Source organism: Neltuma alba, unplaced genomic scaffold (genome assembly GCF_004799145.2).
Source record: "Neltuma alba isolate B1F8T4 unplaced genomic scaffold, ASM479914v2 tig00003662_pilon, whole genome shotgun sequence".
Lineage (NCBI taxonomy): Eukaryota > Viridiplantae > Streptophyta > Magnoliopsida > Fabales > Fabaceae > Neltuma > Neltuma alba.
Window position 1 is genome coordinate 34,169 of NW_021633374.1, and position 24,354 is coordinate 58,522.

Genomic DNA, 24,354 nt, shown 5'->3' on the forward strand with positions numbered 1-24,354 from the left:
CTTCAGTAATTTCCTAGTCAACATGTTTCGAACAAACGTCTAAATGTAAGAGAAGAAAAACAATACAACTAGAGTGGGGTAGGCACGTGATCTCAATCATTGTCAACAAAAATTAATTGTCGCAAGAAATCGAGATGAAATATCCATTAAATATATGTCCTCTATTCTTAAAAAAAGGTAATTTTAGGGAAAGCATTAAATCCTCCATAATTCTTCTTCTAATATCCATGGAAGGCCTCAACCAATATGTAGTGGCTCTCTCACTTTTTAATAGATTGCCCACGTAACACTCAAAGAAGATAAGCTTGTCCATTGAATCCCAGTATGAAAAAGAAGAAAACGTTAAAAGAATTTCATTCTATCTCCTACTCACGGTGGGGTGTGTGTGTGTGTGTATTTCTCATTTATAAGCCAGAGTGGGGCGTGTTCAGCAAAGCCGTTACTGTTCAACCATTTTAACGAGGGAAATGACATCACGCTCTCAATGAGTCCAATCTTCATCGCTTCCGTCAGTTTCCTAGATAAAACAAATATAAATGCAATGGAAAATATCAGGTTAGGAGTGTCTATTACTGCTGTAAACTATCAACTGTGAAAAAAAGGGTTTAGTGGCCGCTAGGGTGAATGCCTATGAAAGCCAGCATGCGAAATCTCATCAATAACTACCTTTGAAGTACTCGAAAATTCTTCAATGTCATCATCATTTTCAGCCTACATTGTAATGTACGAGTACGGCGTTAGATTCCTGACTCCAATAACCATCGCTAATAAGTTGGCTTTTTCCATTGGCAAAAACGAAGTCAGTTATTTCCTTGGCATTTTACACAACGTTATTTTATACTTAAAGATTCGCTTAATATTGACATTAAAATAGTTGAAATTCATAAAATATGCAAGAGATGTGAACCGTCCTAACATTTCTCCTTACAGCTACGTTGCATTTGATATCCATGTTAGTATTCTTAAAGTTTACCTCTTGCTCCACTTTCCTAAACAACGTGGATATGGTAGACTGAACAAGTGAAGCGCGATTACGAAACAAGACTTCTTCAGATGGAGCCATCAAAGAACATTCAAGCAGTTTCTTGCACTTAGATCCCGAAGCATACTTTCTATTCTTCCGAAGGTCTCGAGTTCCTCTCAAAGCGTTATCATGACCAAGATCAACTGCAAGAGCATATGGATTTTCTTTCTGTGTCTATGAATTAAGGTTAATAACGTAGAGTTGCACCAAAAACACAATGTAAAGTCAGTGTGTTTCTGATAATACATGTAAATTGGTGAGCAAAGACCTCAAGGCTTAAAATAAAGTCCAAAAGAAAAAGTTGCTGAAATTCTCTAACAAATCAATTATAAGGATATTTAAACTACTACGATCATTCACAGCAGTCTTAGCTTCCACCTCTTTTTTGAGCACAGAAACATCAGGACTATCCAAACCAGAAGAAATTTCCGCAAATCTAAAACAGCAAAACAAATAAGTATGCATTTCCGTCTCAGATGACAAATTTCAACTTAAGCCAGCCAGGTCAGTTTAAAAAACTTAGTGTAATTTAATTAGACATAATGCCTTAAGACAACCGGGAATATAAATTTCTTATGAATTCATGGCTGGAGATCAGATCTAAGTGATGAAAAGGCTAATACTTGTATGTTTTTCCAGAAGGTCTGTCTGAGTGATGAACTGGAACCACCTCCTTCGCATCTTCCAAGATGTCTTCACTCTTCGACATATAATTTTCAGGTGTCTCTGGGTGCTCCTTTGCATGCTGCATCTTATTTTTGGCAGCACGTTGAGTGGCTGCGGATGCGGAACCAGCTCCACCTGCAAACTCATAGTCAGCTTGTTGTCCCTGGAAAAAAAGTCAAGAATCAGCTTAAAAGACTTTACTCTCATTATTCCTCATTCCGTATAAGAGGAAGTAAAAGCTGCTTCTCATATAGCCGTACGCAACTGTCATTGATCAACAACGTTTACCTCATACATTTCCTTTGGAAAATCAAGTCTAGTTTCTTCAGGGTTTTCATCTTTCCTCCCAATCCACCATGCATCTGAAAATAGAATCTGGGAAATCTAGATATTGTGAATAACAAACACGGGTTTGGTTGGCGGGAAGAAGTTGAATGGAATGATAGCCCATTACTGTTAGTTTAGGAACAATAACAAGCCACAAGAGGATGAGCGTAAGAAAAATGCAGAATTGTCAAAGGGAAGAAAAATGCAGAGTTGTCAAACCCATAAAGATTGCAACTGCGATACAATTAAGGAAAATACCCCCCCCCGGCGATTTGCAGGCGAAAGATATCAGCTCAGATTCTCAAAACACATATCCTGATTATTACATGCACAAACATCTGCCGAGGCCTGAGAGGCGCGTTGGGAAGGGATAAATGCAAATTACAGAGAATGCAATCTTACAGTTTCACCTGATCGCTGCAAGCATAATTCATGCCTGCATCAGCAGATTTACAATTTTTGTCGATGTTGAATCCAAATCAGAATGCCGAGCTTGTTTGTTAACTTCCGTAATCCACTTCGTAGCTCTCAGAGTTAAAATTGAAACGGAAAGAGCGGTTCGGAAGAGAAAAGTGTATAGTCAAGAAGGGAAGTAAACCAACCATAGTATCAAAATAATCCTCGCACAGTGCATTCCTTCCATCTCTGGAGAACTGCAAAGTTAGATATCCGTTCTTTGGATATAAGATTGTTCCAAATAACTTCATTTGGCCCTGAAAAAATGGAAGTAAATATGAATCAGATCAGTTGATCTACTGTAGAAAATCAAATTTTCACACTTCTCAAATTTATAGAGTGCTCAAGATGGTCCAAAATAAAAAATAATGAAAGAAATATATATTTCCTCTTTTACACTCTGGTTTCTATCCACCAAACCAAACAAGCATATAGGAACATGCACTAATAAATCAGCGGCCATCTTTAAAATGCTCTTAAAAATGACCAAGTAAGCGTATTCACGCTGTAAACTTGCAACCACAAATAGTGATTCGAATTGAAGGCTGAGAAAATTTGCAGTCCAATGTCCACGTTACGACTTCCGCTCTCATACCCGTAGGAACCAAAAACACAGCAAATGCATCAATTGAAACTACAAAATGCGTTGAAGGAAAGCGTTGAAAAACCTGAGGGAAATCGACGTAGAGAACGGGGTTTTTTGTTCCTAAATTCTTGAGATCACCGATCTTGCCGCCGCGGCCGATGGGAGCAATGTGACCTGGAAATGAGAAGAGGTACTTGTTCCTTCGCTGGGATTTCTTCACAATGTCTTTGCCGAGGTGCTTAAGCACTGTGTTTGAAGGATTGAGACGACGAGAGGCTTTGGCTGGGATCTCAGAAATTACTCCATTAGAGAAGGCCAATCTTTTGAGCCTCTGGCGCTCTGCAGCTTCTGGATTTAGCTCCTTACGCGCTTCATTCTTCTTCTTCCAACGCCGGATTGCCATTCTTGTTTCGTGATTCTGTAGAACAAGTCTCTGGTCCCAGGATCAGGAAAAGCACTCACGCTCGGCTCTTCCGCTGAGTGGCGGGAAACAACTTTTTTTCGGGGAGGAAGAAAACTAGAATAAGTTTTTATTCTTAATTTTCCTATCAAATTTTGTTATTGTTTAATTATTTATATGTAATTCTAAAACTTATTTTGTAACGTAATTTATATTATAAATTCAGCCTTATATTTATATTTATATTTAAGGCTAAAAGGGTATAATTTACGAATACAAATTTAAAGTTGCTCTGCTGTAAATTAAGCAGGTGCGTGCAAATTTCACGTCAATACTTCCTTTTTCCCCCCCTTTGGATTTGGAGAACCATACCTCATATACTTTATTTTAGATAACGAATATCTATCCAGCAACCTTTAAACAGAAAGAAACAAACTTGACTGTCAGTTGAATAAGCTAGTGGCACTAAATAATGAGTTAGGGACTCTTTTCGTTTACTGAAAAATGGAAAACCATTTTCACAAAATACTGATTTTTTTTTAAAAGACGTACAATGAAAGCATCTCAACAATTTCAATCTGTAATGTTCTTCCAAAATAAAAAATAAAATTCTATGCTTGAAAAAAATTGCAAACCTCCTTGCATTGGAAGGGGGTTTTTTATACACGAAACTTTCATAAATAAAAATATTCTGTTATTTTCTTTGTAAAGTTTTGTCTAAACTTTGTAATGTTACAAAAACTTAAAATTATTATTAGATTGTACATGTCTTTAGCAAAAGGAAAAAAAAAAAAAAGGCTACATACCTATCCATATAAAATATAAATATAAAATAAATTTTATAAAAAATATTAACTATACAAGAACTTTATTATTCACAAGTCAATTTTTCCCGACCATTATATAGGTTATAATATTTCAACCCTTTCATGTACACGCATGGATAGGATTTCGATTTAAATATTAAAATGCTAATATAATACATTTTTTAAAAAATTTAATTATCTCTCTCTATTATATTTTACCACAAGAAACCTAATTTCATAATATAAATATTCATTTCATGCTTAAAATTATCAAAAGTAAGAAAAGCGAAAAAATAAACAAATATAATTTTGTTACTCGCATCTTCGTTAAAGAATAATAAAAATAATGCCCTATCAAATGTTTAATCAACTAATAACATCACAGAACAATACATATTGTGTCTGACCCAGGTGAGAAAAAAACTTTTAAATTCTCTTTTTCTCTCTATGGATCAAACCATTCATTTTTTTAAAAAAATACAAATAAAACTTTTCAAAATTATCAACTTAGTTTTTGAATTAAAAAATTAAATTAATATTATTGTTGCATCACAAAACTTATCATAAATTTCATAGTGCTTAATATTTTATTCATTAAAACAAAATTAAGATTTTCTGACGTTTTGATTAGTTTGAATTTTTTTTAATGTCATTCATTAAAAAATTTTTGCATGGTTTCTTATTACATTCACAATATAAGAAGAAAAAGAATAACTATTTAAATTATGACGTCTATTTTTAGCTTTTTCTTTTTTTTTAAAAAAAAAAAGGCAAACGGTATTTAACTACTACGGGAAATCTACTCTACAGTCTACACAGTTACAAAACTGGGCAAATCAAATAATTGCATGGTAGTCTCATGTAATCCCCTAAGCCCCGTACAGCTTCAGCTCCATATCGATCTTCGCCTTGATTTTTCCGTTCTTCTCATCCAGAGTCCACACTAGCTTCCATGGTTGCTGAATCAGAAGTTCACAAAATTTCCCCAATGCAGCGTTTCTGGGAACCCCAATTAACGGAAAACGACACTGAAGCTGATCGCTACTAGTGCTGCTTTAGGGTTTTGGTTCTGGGATGAGAGCTCATGGCTGTTGCTAGTGCTGCACTGATCGCTCCCTCTTTATATTGCATTTCTCGATTCAATTATAATGTCAAATGCCAAGAAGATCATAAGGTCTTCCTTTCGGACTTCCCTGCAGAATATGGCTCTGGGTTTTGTGGTTCGATTCTTTGTATAGGGTCACAAGCGAAGAGGACTGATATTGTGACTGGGAAGAGGAGATTGAATGCAGTTGATACCCGCATTGTCGAAAATGCTCAGACGAAATCCACGATTGAAATCCCAATTACCTGCTACCAGGTGATTAACCTCTTTCTGACAATTGTTTTTAGGATTCTGTTTTCTTTATGGACCCGTTTTCTTAAAAATTTACGTGGTTGGTTCAGTCATATTTTGTGTCCTAACTATTCAGTAATTCTTCTTGTCTTCATTCTTAACTTATTGCGAACAGAAGACATTTAGGTGTTTGGGAATCCGTTGGATTTGGTCACAACGTGGTTTTGTCTAAAATTATGAGTAGTTTTTGTCTTGTAAATCGCAAAACCATGTTTTCGACTCAGCACCTCTGGAGTTTTGATTTCATGGTAATTAAATACTATGCGACGTTCTCATATTAGGATGGTGTTCCCCTTCCAATGACATGTTCACGTGCATGGAATCTTGGTCTTAGAAAATTGGTTCCCGATCTTATTAGACACAGGATCTACCAAGATATCTTCGATGAGTAAGAGAATGTGAGATAGAATATACTCACTGGCATCTCTTAACTTTTCATCTTGTTCCTATAGCCGCTTTTCATGTTAGATTTTGCATGGGATGATTGTGGATTGGGTGCAGGGGATGAGTGGTTTCAGTAGCTGTGCTGAGTTGTATGATTTCAAGTTTAAATTTGGACTTTAAAGTAAAGCATTTGTAAAATATCCAAATGTCCACCTTTTAATACCCCATCCATGCCAACTCTCTTCCTCTTCAGATGTTTATTATGCAACTTGCTTCATATTATGTTGCAGCTAATTGGAGTTCCTGATAAAGCTGAGAAAGATGAAATTGTTAAGTCAGTCATGGCTTTGAAAAAGGCAGATATTGAAGAAGGTTACACCATGGATGTTGTTGTATCTCGCCAGGTAGATAAATAATGTCAATTATATTTTGTGATATTTCCCCCCTTTCTTTTGCACTTTTTGGTCTTAAACAGATGCACACAGTTATCTGTGTTGTTTTTCTTCTTACGATATTATAATTGATTTGTAGGATCTTCTAATGGATGTTAGGGATAAGCTTCTTTTTGAACCAGAATATGCTGGCAGTCTAAAAGAAAAGATTCCCCCAAAAGCTTCACTACGTATTCCTTGGTCTTGGTTTCCTGGTGCTCTTTGCCTTCTTCAACAGGTAGACATGACATATGTTCCAGTTACTCCAGATCTTAAATATGTCTCGTGTGCAATAGTTTTTCTATCTGAAGATTTTTGACTGCTAGTTTTCTGTTATTTCGATACAGGTTGGAGAATCACAGCTTGTGCTTGACATTGGACGTTTAGGTCTCCAACATCAAGATGCCAAGCCATATGTACATGATTTGCTTCTTTCTATGGCTCTAGCTGAGGTAATCAATGTCAACAGGGAGGTCGGAAACTTAATCTGGAATTTTATAGAAGCATTCTCGTGCACGCTTCCTAATGATAGATGCTTTTTTGAAGTGTGCGATTGCAAAGATTGGCTTTGAGAAGAACAAAGTGTCTCAAGGTTTTGAAGCTCTTGCTCGTGCTCAATGTCTTCTAAGAAGTAGACCATCTTTAGCGAAAATGACATTGCTATCACAGGTAAGACACATCTTCTTTACATTAAATTTATTGCTTAATTCCCTTAGGTGTTGATTTGTTGTTCTACATGAAGCTTATATTACAAGACAAAGATTTGACTTTAACCACCATGCCCAAGAAAAGATGAAGAAGAAAACAATCGTTGATTCTTTTGATGTGATTGCAAGACATCATCATGCTCTTTGGAACATTCATTTACGTCTAGGATAATTTCCTTGGCAGAGAAAATGTTTATTTACACTCTGTGGTTAGGTAATTTTGCTAGCAATTATTCAACAAGAAAGTCTGGTTCCTGATGCTTTGGCCATCCTCCATGAATCCCTGATATTATTATAAATTTATCATTTTGGTGTGCTTCTCTAATTTGTGTGTTCCTATGTTACTGTTAATTATCTCTGCCATCATATTTTTGTCAATCTTCCTCGCTATCCTCTTTGCTTGCTTATGTTTTTTGGCTGTTATTGCAGGAGCATTTGCAATGTTTACTGCACATATTGAAACAATTTAAGAGACAACGATACCATTTTATTCATATTTTTCTTAGGCCGTTGTATTCATACTATTCACACCTGCTTCTATAATTATGTGAACACCAATGTAATGTTTATTAATTTTATCCAAGTTAATATATTCGTCGCAGAATCTTCTTTTTCAGTGTTAAATGGATCTCCTATTTCTTGTCAACATTATGGGTTTAGAAAAAACAGCTAGATCATGAATAATAATGTGTTTGGGGCTGCTTGGTGTCTTGTTCAGACGAAAGTGTGATTTGAATAACTATCTCCGTAAGAGATTTCACAGCCAGAAATATGAAATTGCTATCAATGTTAATCCCCATAATGAATTAAACAGTGGAAAGTTACAAATTATCGAATAATTATTACTTAATTTCCTCATCCTAGAAGATTTAATATAACATTAAATTATTTAGTTATCTTAATTGTTAATTGTCAAATAAAATACATCTGAGCCATTAATTATTTAGATGTTTATACTTGATATCAATATACAAATTTAATTCATTTTATATATGATTTTGAGCATAAAATCAATACAAATCTATGACTAATTACCATGAACGTTTAATCACATTAGCTCTCATTGCTATTAAAGGTCTCTGTTGTCTTTACTTGTAAATTATTCTGTGCTTAATCTCTAGATTGAACAATCTCTTGAGGAGCTCGCACCTGCTTGCACATTGGAACTATTGAGCATGCCACAAACCCCTGAATATGCTGATCGCAGACAAGGAGCAATTGCAGCTTTGCGTGAGTTGCTGAGACAGGGTCTTGATGTTGAAACTTCATGTCAAGTTGAGGATTGGCCTTCATTCCTAAACCAAGCCTTCAGCAGGTTGCTGGCTGCTGAGATGGTTGATCTTCTTCCCTGGGATAACTTAGCTGCAACAAGGAAGAATAAGAAGACAATTGAATCACAGAACCAGAGGGTGGTTATCGATTCAAATTGTTTCTATAGGGCTTTTATAGCTCATGTGGCACTTGGATTTTCAAGAAAGCAAAAGGATTTGGTAATACGATTTTCTGAAGCTTCATGATTATTTGGATATCTTTCTCTTCCCCATGTAGTCTACCATAGCATGAATACATTTAATACTAATCTCCAGGGTAAACTACCATTTACCTCTTGTAGCTTGGCCCAAAATCAGCATGCTCTCTATTAATGTGTCATTTAACGCCTTATGATTTGTTCAATTGCCACTTAACCACCCTGTAATATTTTCAATTTTTAACAAAAATAAACATGATTGTACCCGTTGTACTACTTCATTGTTAAATGTCCTCTTCACTCGTATCTAGAACATGTCCTAGTGTGTTGGGGCTATTGCTGGGATTCAGTGGACAAATTTATTTTCAAGATATCATCTTAATACAGTATTTTAATGAAGTGAAGCATACTTTAAAAAATAAACTGCAATTTTTCACCATTCATGTGATCATATCTTCAAACGTTAATATTGAAATTCCATGGTGGTTAAGTGTTAGAAATTAAAGGGATTCGAATGAAGCACTTTACACTTTAGGGGAACAAATTGATTTAATCCCAAGCTGTATGGGATAAAATAATCACCCCCTTTCTACTATTTATGTCATATCATATCTGATTATTTTGCATTTTTTTTACCCTCCCTGTTGCTCCTAGTTTTGGTGTAAATTAATTATTTAAAATATTTTCACGCAGATTAATAAGGCAAAAAATATATGTGAATGTTTGGTAGCTTCAGATGGCGTTGATTTGAAATATGAAGAAGCTTTTTGCCTCTTCCTCCTTGGTCAGGTATGTCATTTGTTAGTCTTGCCGTGGAAGAGGAGTTGGATAAGTCTGGCTTTTAGTGGTTTCAGTTCCGTTACTTTCTGGAGTTTGCTGTTATTTTTATTGTCTGGTTGCTTTCATTTGTGGTTGCTGTATTGAAAAATTCCATTGAAATATAATCTTGTTTCTGTTGGCAAGAGTAAAGGTGTATTGTGTCATTTTAATTCTGATGATAAGCAGCTTTTTTCTTTGTCATTAAACACTTTGAATCTTGCTTTTAGCGAAGATGAAATTAATCTTTAATTTCACATTCTCCCTGAAATATCTACATAAGTTTAATGAAGTTCTTTTAATCTCTAGGGCACAGAAGCTGAGGCAGTTAAACAACTGAAGCAGCTTGAGCTGAACTCAAGTTCTAGTAACTCAGTCTCAGGGAAGGCTATAGTGGATGTATCTGCTAGTAATCTATCATTGGTATCTTTCTCTCCCTCTGTGCGTGTGTGTGTGGCCTCCATTGGTATTTCTCTTTATGTTATCATTGTTGTTTCCCTGCAGCACATGTACTGGAAATCCTTTAGATGGATAACTGAGGTCTAGCCTCAATTGAGAATATACTTGATGACGTATGCATTCCATATGTTTGATGCATGAAACTTCTAATCATTGTTGACTTATACAATGTTCAATTGCTTTTCTTTCACTATGGAAGATGTAACAGTGAGCTATGTGCTTCGAGAGCTTTATTACATTCCTTACCTTTAAGTTAGTGATGACCTTTTTTTTTTAATTTCTTATTTCTAATCTGACACTACCCACTGAATTTGAGCAGGAAATGTGGCTGAAGGATTCTGTGCTTGCTTCATTTCCAGATACCCAAGACTGTTCTTCATCACTGGTGAGATCATTTATAGCAGGCAAAAGAAAAATTAGTTGCTTTAGTTCTGACAAAACACTCCTCATGGATGGTGGACATCTCTGCAGGTCAATTTCTTTAATGCTGAAAAGAAAACCACTGGAAGCAAGAGAAGTAGAGGAGGTCCAGAGACCTTGTCTACAATAGGTCGTAGACCTCTCTCGGCCTCTGTAGCTTTAGAACGGAGAGACTTTGAAGAGCCTCGCTCATATATGAACTCTTCTCATCTAGGGTTTGCTGTCAAGCAGCTGACTCCTACTGATTTGCAGAGTTCACTGCTGTCTGGCAAGAAGGACAATGGGAGCAACCTTAGTGAGTCACCTGCTCAGTTGAAAAGGAGCCTTGGCAGTCATCGCAATGGATTTTGGGATAGTTACTCTAGTCATGCACACATATTTGGAAGAATAACATATATTACAGTTCTAGGTTGCGTTGTATTTGCTTCCTTCAAGTTATTAGGAGTGAACTCAAGCAAAGAAAAAGCTGGTTCTCATTGGGCTTCTGCTAGAGCCAACGGTAACATTGTGTTGACAGCAGATTCTTCTGTGGACCACAATGTAGGATCCGCTTATATAAAGGGAAGTAAATTTACCGACGGACTGAAGAGACTTCTGGCAATGATAAAGTTTATGCATCAGTCAGATGTTGGAAATGGACGTGGCTCATGGCCAGCTTCTACATCACCTTCCTCCCTTATTAATAAGAGGCCAATGCCTATGGAAGAAGCAGAAGTTCTAATTAAGCAATGGCAAACTGTCAAAGCTGAAGCTTTGGGACCTAACCACCAAGTTCATAGTCTAGCTCAAGTTCTTGATGAGTCAATGCTTGCTCAGGTAATTCATGTTGTGCTTGGACTGCCAAGTTAATTGATGCTGCCTTACGTATTCAGCATCACTGAATGCGTCATTACCCCTCCATATTATGAATAATTTAGCTGTTACATGTTTTTGGTATCCATTATCCATCCAATTTCTTATTTGTTAGTAATGGATAACATACCTCGTGTAAAATGCTTGGAACTACGTCAAATTTCTTTGTTTCATTGAGGGCTGAGATACAGATGAATGAAAAGGGCGAAGAAAGTTGAGTATCCATACTAATTTTGGCTAGCTTTGACAGTGGCAAGCTTTGGCTGACACAGCAAGAGAAAAGTCTTGTTATTGGAGGATTATTTTGCTCAAAGTGTCTGTCCTGCGAGCTGACATTTTAGCAGATGGGAATGGAGAAGAAATGGCAACAATAGAAAGCCTCTTAGAAGAAGCAGCTGAGCTTGTTGATGCTTCTCAGCAAGATAATCCTAACTACTATAGGTAAAATGAAATAGCACGATACTCAGATATTAATTAATCTTGTATACCTTGTCCATGGCTGGACACATATGTCTCGAATTTCTGTGCCTCTATTGGATTTTGCCCTTTTTGTTTATTATCATCCTTGTTTTTCTTGATTGCAGCACCTACCTAGTTAAGTACGTGCTGAAGAGACAAGATGATGGAAGATGGAAATTCTGCGAAGGCACTATAGAAGTACCCTAATATCAAGGTCTATTCCTATGACACGCCAGATAGTTAATGTTTCTGCTAACATGGCTCTTTTCCAAATTCTCACTTCTAGAGCCTTCAACAAAAATTTGAAGCTGATCCAAGCATAGGCAGATTATAATATCTTTACTTTTTTCACTGTACATCATGTAGAAAACTGATTTACCTTGTCCTTTTCCCCCTTGGTGCTTCCTGATTACTTGTAAAGGCCTGATTGATTGATGCATGCATAGGTTTAACAAGCAATTTTCTCCTCATTTTTTCTAGTGTTAACAAAAGTAATTCTGCAACCAAGTTGTTGGATTATTAGTTTTGTGCCTCCACTATTCGCCATGCTGTCTAGTTTGAAATGATTTTTATCTTTAATATTTTGATGCCAGGCAATAGTTAAGATGTTAAACGTTAGTATGATTCTAAGCAAAATAATTGAGAACGTGTGAAATATGTTTTAATATTTTCCGAATCCTTTTCACTTCAACGAATCAATTACCCCTGCTATGCCTGAGGATATTAATCCTCAGTAGACTCGAGGAAAAGATTTTTAATGAGTTTAATTTTGAAAAAAAAAAAGGACAAATAAGGCGGTAAAATTTTAATAGAAAGAATATGTAAAAAGGAAAACAAATCAATCAAACTTTTCAATCTCAATTTTTTTTGTTCAATTCGTTTTTCAATCAAGCTCATTAAAATATCATTTCTTTCGACAAACCAAATAAATCATAAAATTTATTAAAAATTAAATATTAAGTAAATATTAATTTCACAAAAAAGTAAAAGTATTACGAGTGAATACTCTCAACCATAACTATTAAGAACATAAATAACTACTTATTTAGTTCTCATGGAATTTATCTTAGAATTTGTTACCCGAGCTCCTACATTTCACGCAGCAACAAACTTCACACAGGTCTTTGCCATTTCATGTACCACACTACACTGCAATCGTCCGGAAGCTAAAACAACACATGGAACTCCAAGAAAACTTTATTCTATTCTTCTCAAAATACTGAGATGGTTCTGATCTGAGCAAGTACTAGTACAGACCCTAGCAAGACAAGTACTACTAAATTTAAGTGCGTAGAACGATTTCATAAACATTGCGAAACACCTAACTTTAAAAGCCACCACGGAGACGCAAAACAAGGTGAAGGGTAGACTCCTTTTGAATATTGTAATCAGCCAGAGTCCTTCCGTCCTCCAGTTGCTTTCCTGCAAATATCAACCTCTGCTGATCCGGCGGGATTCCTTCTTTGTCCTGAATCTTGGACTTCACATTATCAATGGTGTCTGAACTCTCAACTTCCAATGTAATCGTTTTCCCAGTAAGAGTCTTCACAAAGATTTGCATTCCACCACGGAGTCGCAGCACAAGGTGAAGAGTAGACTCTTTCTGAATATTATAATCCGCCAAAGTCCTTCCATCCTCCAACTGTTTCCCAGCAAATATCAACCTTTGCTGATCAGGTGGGATTCCCTCTTTGTCTTGAATTTTAGTCTTAACATTGTCAATAGTGTCTGAACTCTCGACTTCCAATGTGATAGTTTTACCAGTGAGGGTCTTTACAAAGATTTGCATCCCACCACGGAGTCGCAGCACCAGGTGAAGCGTGGACTCCTTCTGTATGTTATAGTCAGCAAGGGTACGGCCATCTTCAAGCTGCTTACCAGCAAAAATAAGCCTTTGTTGGTCCGGAGGAATGCCTTCCTTGTCCTGAATCTTTGCCTTAACATTGTCAATAGTGTCAGAACTCTCAACCTCAAGGGTAATAGTTTTTCCCGTGAGGGTCTTCACAAATATCTGCATTCCACCACGGAGTCGCAACACTAGGTGGAGTGTGGACTCCTTCTGAATGTTATAGTCAGCAAGGGTTCGGCCATCTTCAAGCTGCTTGCCAGCAAAAATGAGTCTTTGTTGGTCCGGAGGAATGCCCTCTTTGTCCTGGATCTTTGTCTTCACATTATCTATGGTATCGGAACTCTCAACCTCAAGGGTGATGGTCTTGCCTGTGAGGGTTTTGACAAAAATCTGCATTCCCCCACGAAGCCGAAGAACAAGGTGAAGTGTAGACTCCTTCTGGATATTATAGTCTGCCAAAGTTCGGCCATCCTCAAGCTGCTTTCCAGCAAATATGAGACGCTGCTGGTCTGGTGGGATGCCTTCTTTGTCCTGGATCTTTGTCTTCACATTATCTATGGTATCGGAACTTTCAACCTCAAGGGTGATGGTCTTACCGGTAAGGGTTTTCACAAAGATCTGCATCTGACGTCAATTTAAGCAATCAATCAACATGATGATCCCAATGGACAAAGAGAAACTTCCCAAAATTCTCAGAATTTTCTACTTGCAAAAATAAATAAATAAAAAACAAAGGAATTTCCTTCGCGCCATGAGATTCCGATCCAACGTCAGTTAAGATTTGAGACGTCAATAAACAATCGAATTCAACAAAAATATTAATTTTAGCATAAGTTGTTGCGTGAAAACTCAACAATTCTACTGTAGGAAAAGAAGAAGTGCCATCATGATCGTGATCGCAAGTCGGTAACCCAAAAACTTCAATCAAAGAACACAAATCCAAACACTAAAGGCAATTGAATCTCCGCGCGTATACGTAGCAACGAAACCCAATAACTCACATCAAGATTGAATAATTCCAAACAGATAAAAATCTAAAAAATCATGAAACGCGATAAAACTCAGAAGCCCTAAATCGATCAAGGGGGCTTCGTTCAAACCCTAGCCATAAAACAACAAACCCAACAGATCAAACGAGAGAAACAAAAGGAATTCAGAGAACACAAGAAATATATCATCTACGTAGTTCCGCAACCGAGAAATCAAGAAATTACAAAGTAATGGAAAGATAACAACACATATCAATCAAATCAAAGATCTTAAACATAACCGGCAAGAACCATAGGGTTGAAGACAAACCTTAAGAGATTGTGGATGATCCTGATTGCTTCCGGAAATTGATTAAATGGAGATGTGATGAAGAAAGCGTTTCGTGTAGCTCTATTTATAAAGATAAAATACTGAGCCTCATCACCGCAGAACCATCGCGCGACGCACGAAGACACGTAAGAGGGTACGCGTGTGGAAAGCCCTAGATTAATCCAGCACGCATTGTGCTGGTCAAAAAAAAAAATCCAGCACGTACTGTACTCTGCCTTAGCCCTGAGGTTTTGTTTTTGGGCTGTACAGTACGGCCCATGTTGGTATGTTGAAATTTACCCATTTAGCGTATAAAATAAATTCAAAATTAAATTGGAATTAAAATTTAAATCGTATCTTATAATAAAACATATCTTAGATGGATTTCAAATAGTTAATATCATATGAACATATGATTTTTATATTACATATAATATAGAGAAAATCAGTCATTTGATTCTTTAACTTTTAACTTGACTGCAACTTAATTTCTTAGAGTGAGGCAGTGAGCTGATATTTAAAATAAATACTGTTAAAAATATAAAAATAAATTGATATTAGATGTAAACTGTATAGTTTTAATTAATTTGAAAGATGTAAATTTGGCTCTCCAAAACTCGTTCTGAGAGAAAGTCAGCAAACTTTTTTTTTTTAATTTCAAAAGTGAGACCTTATTTTATTTCAAAGAAAGATAATAAAAACGTTGGCCAAAAAAGCAAAGAAATATAATAAAACATATTAATATATTTAGGTCAAAATAAAAAGAAATATGTACAAATAAAAATGGAGACGAGAATATAATAAAAATAAATACTAAAAAAAAAGAGAGAAGGAAATGGGGTTTGGTAATTGGTATGTTAATGAATATAAACAAAATTTTTGCATGGCTTTGATAGATTACAAAAAGGCGTGGAAATAATTTAGAACAATAAAACTAAACTAATCCATCTGCTTTAATTTTTTTCCCCCCAAAAACAGATATAATTTGATGAGAGAATATTGCCTTCTCAAATTTCATTTATAAACAAAATTTTATAATTAAGATTGAAGATAGTAGTTTTTTTAGGAATTCAATGATCTAATATCACTGAGTATTAATAATATAAATAGCATATATGCTTAATTGTATTGATATACATAAGCTCATCAAACATAATTAAAATGTGATCAAGCTAGATGCTTTATATATAATTTTGAGGTAAATTATTTTATTGATGATTTTTATTCAAGAGAAGTGAATGTTTCTAGAGAAGAATTATCATGCCTAATTTCAAGAGAGACGTCCAAATGAAATATTTCACTAATTATCAAACTTTATTCCATGAGTATTTCAATCTACTTTGCTTCATAAAAGTTATCTTCTCTACAAAAATAAATGTTATTCCTCCGACCTTGAATATAAAACGTATTTAACTAATTTGATTATATTAAGAAAGTTAGATAAAAGTTAGTTAATTATAAAAAATATGACATATTTTTCTTAAAATCCCACGATCATCTTCCTTAATATCCTCTCTCCCTCTTCTACTTGGTCATAGTTAATGGAGTATCTATAGTGATAATTTAGGAAAAATTAATAAATATAAGAAATATGTCTTATATGTAGAATCAAAATCAACTCTATATTAGGTCCTATATTAAGGACTGGAGGAGTATTATAATTATAATCTTCAGTGCTGAAAGACTACTTTTAAAAAGTTGCTACATGTTATTTTTCTCTGAAAAATCTAATTTTTTTAATCTTTCTCTAAAAAAAAAAACTAATTTCATGTATTTAAAATAGTAATTATTTTTACTCTAAACAAGAAGCTGTTTCACTAACCTTCTTCTTCAATCTTTCTGCTAGTTAGCAATTTTGGGTGTGTTTAGATTGACATTGGGCAAAACTAACTTCTAATCCAACTAACTTTTGTAGTTGAAATTAGAGTAAAAATCAGTTAGTGTAATACGATTTATATTTAGATAGGTATTTATAAAAAGTCAGTTGAAAAAATTGAAAGTTGTTTGGATTATTAATAGAAAAGTTAGTTTAGTTATAAAATGACTGAAAAGGACATAGACTTTATTAAATAGTAGTGTTTAAAATTTTATGTTTTTAATGTGATAATACTTTAAAAAAATACGTAAAATCATTATGATAAAATATAAATAGTTTATTTGTGAAATTATAAAATAAAAATATTTGTTATGGAGAAAAATTTGAAAACACATTGTAGATAATTAATTAAATATACATAATGGACAAACATAAGTATAAATTAAAATTCATTTGGTTTCTAATTAAAGTAAATGAAATCACATAACTAATTAGATTGTATGTTTTGTACAATTTTTTTATAAATCAGTTAGAAAAGTTAATTCAGATTGCGTTTTCATAAGTCATTTGGAAAAGTTACTTTCTTCTATAAGTTAGTTAGAAAAAATTTTCTGAGCCATAATAAGCCAAAAAAGTCAGTTACACACTTTCTCGTGTACTTTTTTCATCTTCATAGGATATCCAAACGTAGCCTTCATGTTTGTTTTTGTCTGTTTCCACTATTTTTAATGCTTTTGAAATTTTGGGTCCTTTGATGTCATTTGCCCTTATTCCTTTGAGCACCTTTTCCTTCAAAATTTTCATTCTGCGAAAGCCGCGTGCCCTAAAGTAAAAAGCTCGTCAAGAAAATGAAAAATATGGAGTCTTGAAGGACGAGCATTGTGTTGTAAACTTGTAACAGCTAGCGAACGTTGGAGCGGCGAATCACGCCCCAGGGGACGATGGGTCGCAAGGACGTAGTCAAGTTAATCGGCTCCGTTTTGTCACGCAAAACCTCTCCATTGCCACTATTTTCTCGCTCTCACATCCGCCATTATACGGCGGCTGCGCCACCTCCTCCAGCCGTCTTCGCTGATAAAAACACGCGCGTCATTTGTCAAGGCATCACCGGTAAAAATGGAACTTTCCACACCGAACAAGCCATTGAATACGGAACCAAGATGGTACCTTAATTCCTCTGCGGTGTTTATGTAAATTCTACGCTATGTTCGTTTCAATATTCTTGTGACGTGTGGTTGCACGTTGCCTGTGTCTGGTGGGCTATACAGGCCTTTCTTCTAGTGGAGTTTATTTATGTTTAGAAAATAATTTTTTGTTGGTTATGTCTGCTGATCACAGTGCTGAATTCCGAGACTTTCGGAATTTCTAATGGGAATTGAATTGTCATGCATTTGATTTCATTGGGCTTCAGTAATGTTTCCATTATACTTATCCACTTATGTTTTGTTTGCTCGAGTAAACGCAAGGCCTTGCTGAATCTGATTGTAATTGCAGCCAACTGTTTCAGAACTTTCTAAGAAGTTTAGTGGCCTGTCCTTGGCTGAATACGTATTTATATCACGACTCAAATAGGAAGCCTGTATGCAACAAGGGTTCTGGGCATGAAAACCTGAGCGTTCAAGTACCTTCCCGGGTGTGGAAATTTAGGACCTCTTTTGGGTTCCCAGTAGCCATGCTGTCACTGAAAATAGTGACTTATTTGGGGTTTTATAAGTATGAATTGTTCTTAACGGATGGGCGAACTTGTTGAAAATAGATGTATGTATTCTACTACTTTAATTAGATTCTTTACTTTGTTCTTGTTGCACTCGCAGCTTTGGGCACAAACGGATTCAGAAGTTGATTTGGTGTGAATAATGTATCTAATGTCCGCATGTGTCTGCTTGTGTGTCTCATTGTTTTTGGTTGCCGAATAAGCAGCCATCTCTCATTCCACTGACGCAATGTTGCTTAAACAGGTGGGTGGTGTAACTCCAAAGAAAGGCGGAACAGAACACTTAGGACTTCCTGTGTTTAACACTGTTGCTGAAGCAAAAGCTGAAACTAAGGCCAATGCCTCAGTCATCTATGTTCCTCCACCATTTGCTGCAGCTGCCATTATGGAGGCAATGGAAGCCGAGTTGGATCTTGTTGTCTGCATTACTGAAGGAATTCCTCAACATGATATGGTAATTTCATTTTTATGACGGACAATTATGTTTCAGGCTTGAGTTTCTTATATGGCATTGAGAATTATTATTTCTGCATTGACCTGCAAACTTTATTTGGTGCTTATTTAAACCAAACCACGTATTTGGAGTATTAATTGTTAGATAATTTCTTTTCTTACATCGTTCTAGTGATTCTCATTAATTATGATTATATATATAACTAATGCATAAGTATGGCCTTACAATGTTTCCATTTGGATGATTCGGGTTGGGTGTGTATATTTTTGTGTATTAGGCTGTCTGTTTATGTGAGATTAGATGGCCACTGCATAACTGTGTTGAGATTATTTCTATTTATTGAACTGATCTATACAGCAATCTAATGTATTGCATAACAATGGCTTTTTATTCGGACTTGGGTAGTAGTGCACGGTAGTTTATCCTTTGTATGTGAATGGCACTTGATCTCAGAGAAAGGTATGTTTATATGTATGGCACTGAACTAAATATCTTGTAATTTCAGGTACGAGTGAAAGCTGCTCTTAACAAGCAATCCAAAACTCGATTGATAGGACCAAACTGTCCTGGTATAATTAAGCCTGGGGAGTGTAAAATTGGAATTATGCCTGGTTATATTCATAAGCCTGGAAGGGTTGGAATTGTTTCTCGCTCTGGTACCTTGACATATGAAGCGGTGAGCCCTCATTTTGATTACGTGACTCAGGAGAACTCATTAACGGAGCTGCTCTTTTCATTGCTGCACTATAAATACCTTATGAGACTGATTTTTGTATGTTTGTTTTAATAGATTTTCCTTTTAAGGGACAATGCTTATCAGTTATATCCAAAGCAGAAGATTTAAGCACATTGTATAGTAGTCAATTCTATATTATGGAGGCCCAAAAAAAGTTCTGTATTCTTAACATCTAGAACTGGCTTGGCTCTTCCTACTGCAGAGTTGAAACACAACAATTCGCATGTTAGGCTTCATTGGATTATTTTATTTGCTGAATATTGCACACCTGAAATAGAAGCATCAACCATCATACAACTTCTTCCAAAACCAGGAATGCTTGTTTGTCATCATATGATAGGCTTATTCCCTAGAGTTTTTTTTATCAACTGTACCTTTAAAATTTTTCCCCGTTTACAGAGATGCCATTTTCCGTATATAATAGGATAAATTATCGACGACGTATTTGTTTCCAAATATTCAGGTTTTCCAAACAACTGCCGTTGGCCTTGGACAATCTACTTGTGTGGGTATAGGGGGAGATCCCTTCAATGGAACAAACTTTGTAGACTGCATTGAGAAGTTCCTAGCAGATCCTCAGACAGAAGGTAATTTGTCACATGTTGCTGCCTGATAAATTGAACATTAGTATGAAAAAAGTCCATTTTATAGGATCTGGGTGTTATATGCATTAAAGTGGTCTGTTATCCCTTAAGTGTTTAAGTTCTTTATATGTTTTATTGCCCTGAGAAACAGAATTTTGATAATGCATGCACTTGTAGAGCCTGGGTTGAGACAGTTTTTCTCTCCAGATTATGCATTTGTTGTAAAAATTTGTGTAATTTTTCTCAAATGGAGGAACAGTTTGATCCTTCAAGGTGACTGAGCGAATAAATGTTAATTTGAATATTGAAGTGCAGTTTGAGTGTATAGTAAACATTTGATCCACTTGGATAGTATGTTTTATTTAACTATATGTAAATACCTGGTTTTTGTATCTTAGGACGTGTTGAGTTATAGCTATTTTTATACAAAAGAAGAGATTAACACTAGATTGGAGTTATGGAGGACTTTGGAGTCGAAAGGTTTCCGCTTGAGCAGGAACAAAACGGAATGTATGCATTGTGATTTTGGGGGCAGGCAAGGCAATGGGGATTTGGAGGTGAAGATGGGGGATCAAATCATTCCTCAAGTACCAAAGTTTAAATACTTAGGATCCATTATAAAAGAGGATGAGAAAATTGATGGAGACGTTTCTCATACAATACAAGCTGGCTGGTTAAAGTAGAGGAAAGCTATTGGAGTTATTTGCGATAAGAAGGTACTTGAGAAACTTAAAGAAAAATTTTATCGGACTGCGATAAGACTAGCTATGTTGTATGGTAGTGAATGTTGGGCAATAAAGGGAAAACAAGAGCACAAAGTCGGGGTAGCAGAAATGAGGATGTTGAGAAGGATGTGTGGTCATACAAGAAAAGATAGGATTCGAAATGAAAATATCAGGGCAAGAGTCGGTGTGGCACTTATGCAAGAGAAAATGATTGAAAATCAATTAAGATGGTTTGGACATGTGCAGAGAAGGCCATTGGAGGCCCCGGTGAGGAGGGTGGATCAAATAAGATGGAGTCCCATAAAAAGTGGTAGAGGAAGACTGAGAAAAACGCTTAATGAGGTCATTAAACGAGACCTTCTAGTCAACGACATATCTAAGGACTGGGTTGTTGACAGAGCACGATGACGTCGTGTGATTCATGTAGCCGACCCCACCTAGTGGGATAAGGCTTGTTGTTGTTGAGTTATAGCTATTTTTAGGTGAGCATTTTATATGCTTATGCATGGAGAAATGGTACCCTGAATTGGCTGGTAGTCTGTTTAATGCTTGCTTGCAAAAACCATGGCAGATGTATAAGGACAGCTATCCACTCGTACTTAAGCCATATGAACTACCAAATTATATAATTTCATCCACTCTGGATAACTTCTTGTTGAAGACTACATTGGAAGTAAATCTTTTATCTTGGCATAGAATATTCTGTCTTTTGGGAAATAGGTAAAGAGAAGGAAAGGACATAAATCATATTTTGCCTGGCAACTTGGCCCTATTCATCACATTGAAATTTCTTATATATGTCATAAGGTTAGGTAATAATGCTTTTCAAGCACATGAGTATGTTTGAAAAGTAGTTTTTTTTTGGTGTATGTTAACTGGATTAGGTCGTATGACATGTAATGAGCTCAAACCTTTGACCCTATGTCTTTTGCTTGTTAGGTTGAATTATCATATTATAACCTGTTTTGTTTGTTTGTTTGTTTGGTTGTTTATACTCTTTTTTTCCCTTTTGGCTTAAGCATTACCGTGTATACTTTAATTTTTTTTTTAAAAAATTACTCATTAACCTCCCCTCCCCCCCCCCCCAAAAAAAAAAAAATTTCAGGTATCATTCTTATAGGAGAGATAGGAGGGACGGCAGAAGAAGATGCTGCTGCATTAATTAAGGTTTGATTTTATGACATTGGTGCATAAAATTTTGTTCTTTATGCATAACATCAGTTATATGTTTTAACTATGGTGGTTTTCTTGTGTTAAAGGAAAATAAGTCATCTATTATATTTCTGGAGGGAGATGTAGTTGTAATTTTGTTGGGAAAGCTTGTAAACATGGTTTCGTATATGTCATTTTTTTTATTTGGTGAAGAGAATTTAAATCTTCTTTATGTTGATGGTTTAATTGATGATATACATGGCTCTACTATTTATTCTATAGTAAAAGAGAAACATAGGTGCTCATATTTATTATTATATTTTAGTTAACTAGTTAATATATCTGCACATGAATTCTTAAATTGATTTTGTGAGTGACAATACAGGAAAGCGGTACTGAAAAGCCTGTTGTTGCATTCATTGCTGGATTAACTGCTCCACCTGGTCGTCGTATGGGTCACGCTGGAGGTAAATCCTCTTGTGAAGTTTTGTTTCTCTTGGCATTTGATAGCAAATATATTTAATGCATGATGTCCGCTATGATAAATAATTAAATTTGTTGAATTTTTCTTTTTTATCTGTAAGAAGAGATTCGGTCTAATTGACTGTCCTTATGATAATCAATACCTTTTGTTGTTCTTAGATGAGGCAACCTTATTTGCATAACATGCTACTTTTTGTTGCTTTTGCCAACCATTTTTACATTATTTTCATTTAAATCTCCCTTTTACTTTTTGGTTACCTCTGGTTGATGAAGATCAAAATTTGTACCTGGAGTCAGGTAATATCCATCAATTGTCAAACCTGGGTAACATTCTACAATTGTCAATGAATTAGTGATTGAACTTCACCTGGTATGGTCATATGATTTATAGGAGTTAGGGTCGTGTAGAAAATTGTAAGCTCAAGACTTACCATGGCAAACAGAATTCATGTAGGCAACTTCTATTAGTTTGAAAAATTGACAGTGTATTAATATTCTGGGTAGAGCCTAACCACTATCAAGTTGGAAAACTCAGTTTGGCTGAACTGAAAGCTAGATTTATGATAGGGGCTGGGTAGCATGGGATGCTCAAGTCTCATATCAAGTAACATGAGATGCCTTAGTTCTACCATTTGGTATCATTAAGGTCTATTGGATGATAGGGACTGGATAGTATATGTTTTAACATCCGAGTAGTGCGATTTGCTTGATTTGGTATTTAAGAAAGAGTATGTCTCCCTCCTTGACTGCACATTCTCAAGAGTAGGTTTTCTATCCTCCTTGGATCCTATCAATTTATTTGTGCAAATGTGTTGGTCTAATATGTGTTTCACACAAGTTGTTTTTCTCTAGGGCTATTAGCAAAATGCCCTTTTTGGGGAAAAATTAATAAATTCTTGTTCTAGATATATGACTAAGTTTTTTTCTGTATGCTTAAGAGTAATAGACGAGTTATCAGTTCAAAATTAGTTAGTTAGTTCTTCATTATGCTGTATTTAATTAGTTAGTTCTTCATTATGCTGTATTCTGTTTGATAGTAACTGCACTTCAACAATTTGCTTGCCTTTGCTTTTGCAGCTATTGTATCAGGTGGTAAGGGCACTGCACAAGACAAAATCAAGACTCTCAGGGAAGCTGGGGTCACAGTGGTGGAGTCCCCTGCAAAAATTGGAGCTGCCATGCTAGACGTTTTCAAGCAGAGGGGCCTAGCTGAGTAGTTTGAGTTTTGGACATCTGACTTCATTTAGTTTCATCAAAGCCTTTGGTTTTTCTACAAGTTGCAAACACTTGATTCTTGTGGATTATATTGGCTCTTTTCCTTCTTTTTTTTTTGCCCTTCTGAGCAAGGAGAGATAAGTTAAAATAAAAGATATTTTAGGACCTCGAGGCTACTAAAAAAATTTTTTTACCACACCCAGTCATCTCCAGTTTCCCTGGTGATGGATTGTACACCCTTCACACCCTTAGTGATGAATTTTAAATGACTTCAACTTGCTGTTTCTGCAAGGTTGTTTGCTTTGTAATTTTGTGCGTCTGGGTAAGTTATGGCGATCTCTGTCATTGCACTTCTGTTATCAAGCCAATTCATTTATGATGCTTTGAAGGTGCATGTATCATTCACAGGCATGTTTTTCTCTCTAAGCCATGGACTAGTAGAATGACATAACAGTTATATTAATTGGCATGGCTCCCCTGGTAGGCAAACGCTTAAACAGGAGAACCGTTGCCGGCCTTAACAGAAGAGTGTAAAACCTAAGGCGGGTGAATGAGAAAGCGTTGGGAATCGTGGGTGACTTCTGGCGACTTGAAGAAGTAAGAAAGGCTGGGAGTGGTATGGCACCAGTTTTCATGAACATCAGATGGGTGAATTCTGGGAACAGATCAG

At 35.7% G+C, this 24,354-nt stretch overlaps 4 protein-coding genes across 4 annotated transcripts; 2 read left to right on the top strand and 2 right to left on the bottom strand.

Annotated features, from left to right (window-relative positions):
* Positions 1 to 481: 481 nt before the first annotated feature.
* On the bottom strand, positions 482 to 3,462 carry LOC114742138 (DNA-binding protein RHL1-like). Its single transcript, XM_028930401.1, has 8 exons — positions 3,142 to 3,462; positions 2,620 to 2,730; positions 1,979 to 2,065; positions 1,648 to 1,853; positions 1,385 to 1,460; positions 974 to 1,198; positions 667 to 711; positions 482 to 517 (listed from the first exon to the last, which is right to left on the bottom strand). The coding sequence occupies exons 1-8, from the start codon at positions 3,460 to 3,462 to the stop codon at positions 482 to 484; spliced, it is 1,107 nt and encodes a 368-aa protein (XP_028786234.1).
* Positions 3,463 to 5,288: 1,826 nt separating this feature from the next.
* Positions 5,289 to 12,198, top strand: LOC114742139 (plastid division protein CDP1, chloroplastic). The gene is made up of 12 exons (XM_028930402.1): positions 5,289 to 5,625; positions 6,336 to 6,449; positions 6,577 to 6,714; positions 6,824 to 6,928; positions 7,023 to 7,145; positions 8,305 to 8,673; positions 9,345 to 9,440; positions 9,777 to 9,890; positions 10,246 to 10,311; positions 10,398 to 11,162; positions 11,449 to 11,639; positions 11,783 to 12,198. Exons 1-12 carry the CDS (start codon positions 5,350 to 5,352, stop codon positions 11,862 to 11,864), a joined length of 2,439 nt encoding a protein of 812 aa, XP_028786235.1. The 5' UTR covers positions 5,289 to 5,349; the 3' UTR covers positions 11,865 to 12,198.
* A 646-nt stretch (positions 12,199 to 12,844) lies between these two features.
* Positions 12,845 to 14,867, bottom strand: LOC114742137 (polyubiquitin). The gene is made up of 2 exons (XM_028930400.1): positions 14,806 to 14,867; positions 12,845 to 14,130 (listed from the first exon to the last, which is right to left on the bottom strand). Exon 2 carries the CDS (start codon positions 14,128 to 14,130, stop codon positions 12,985 to 12,987), a length of 1,146 nt encoding a protein of 381 aa, XP_028786233.1. The 5' UTR covers positions 14,806 to 14,867; the 3' UTR covers positions 12,845 to 12,984.
* Positions 14,868 to 17,456: 2,589 nt separating this feature from the next.
* LOC114742136 (succinate--CoA ligase [ADP-forming] subunit alpha-2, mitochondrial-like) lies at positions 17,457 to 24,085 on the top strand. The gene is made up of 7 exons (XM_028930399.1): positions 17,457 to 17,784; positions 18,580 to 18,789; positions 19,295 to 19,465; positions 19,989 to 20,112; positions 21,940 to 22,001; positions 22,372 to 22,453; positions 23,547 to 24,085. The coding sequence occupies exons 1-7, from the start codon at positions 17,563 to 17,565 to the stop codon at positions 23,684 to 23,686; spliced, it is 1,011 nt and encodes a 336-aa protein (XP_028786232.1). The 5' UTR covers positions 17,457 to 17,562; the 3' UTR covers positions 23,687 to 24,085.
* The last annotated feature ends 269 nt before the right edge of the window (positions 24,086 to 24,354 follow it).

What these genes read in the sequence shown, in the direction of transcription:
- LOC114742137 (XM_028930400.1), bottom strand. Translation starts at nt 14,130, where the DNA reads ATGCAGATCTTTGTGAAAACCCTTACCGGTAAGACCATCACCCTTGAG.
- LOC114742139 (XM_028930402.1), top strand. Translation starts at nt 5,350, where the DNA reads ATGGCTGTTGCTAGTGCTGCACTGATCGCTCCCTCTTTATATTGCATT. An exon ending in CTCTTTGCCTTCTTCAACAG is followed by an intron (nt 6,715 to 6,823) that starts GTAGACATGACA and finishes ATTTCGATACAG; the next exon opens with GTTGGAGAATCACAGCTTGT. An exon ending in GATAATCCTAACTACTATAG is followed by an intron (nt 11,640 to 11,782) that starts GTAAAATGAAAT and finishes TCTTGATTGCAG; the next exon opens with CACCTACCTAGTTAAGTACG.
- LOC114742138 (XM_028930401.1), bottom strand. Translation starts at nt 3,462, where the DNA reads ATGGCAATCCGGCGTTGGAAGAAGAAGAATGAAGCGCGTAAGGAGCTA. An exon ending in TTCCAAAGGAAATGTATGAG is followed by an intron (nt 1,854 to 1,978) that starts GTAAACGTTGTT and finishes CTTTTTTTCCAG; the next exon opens with GGACAACAAGCTGACTATGA. An exon ending in TTAGGAAAGTGGAGCAAGAG is followed by an intron (nt 712 to 973) that starts GTAAACTTTAAG and finishes ATTACAATGTAG; the next exon opens with GCTGAAAATGATGATGACAT.
- LOC114742136 (XM_028930399.1), top strand. Translation starts at nt 17,563, where the DNA reads ATGGGTCGCAAGGACGTAGTCAAGTTAATCGGCTCCGTTTTGTCACGC. An exon ending in AGCAGATCCTCAGACAGAAG is followed by an intron (nt 20,113 to 21,939) that starts GTAATTTGTCAC and finishes AAAAAATTTCAG; the next exon opens with GTATCATTCTTATAGGAGAG. An exon ending in TCGTATGGGTCACGCTGGAG is followed by an intron (nt 22,454 to 23,546) that starts GTAAATCCTCTT and finishes TTGCTTTTGCAG; the next exon opens with CTATTGTATCAGGTGGTAAG.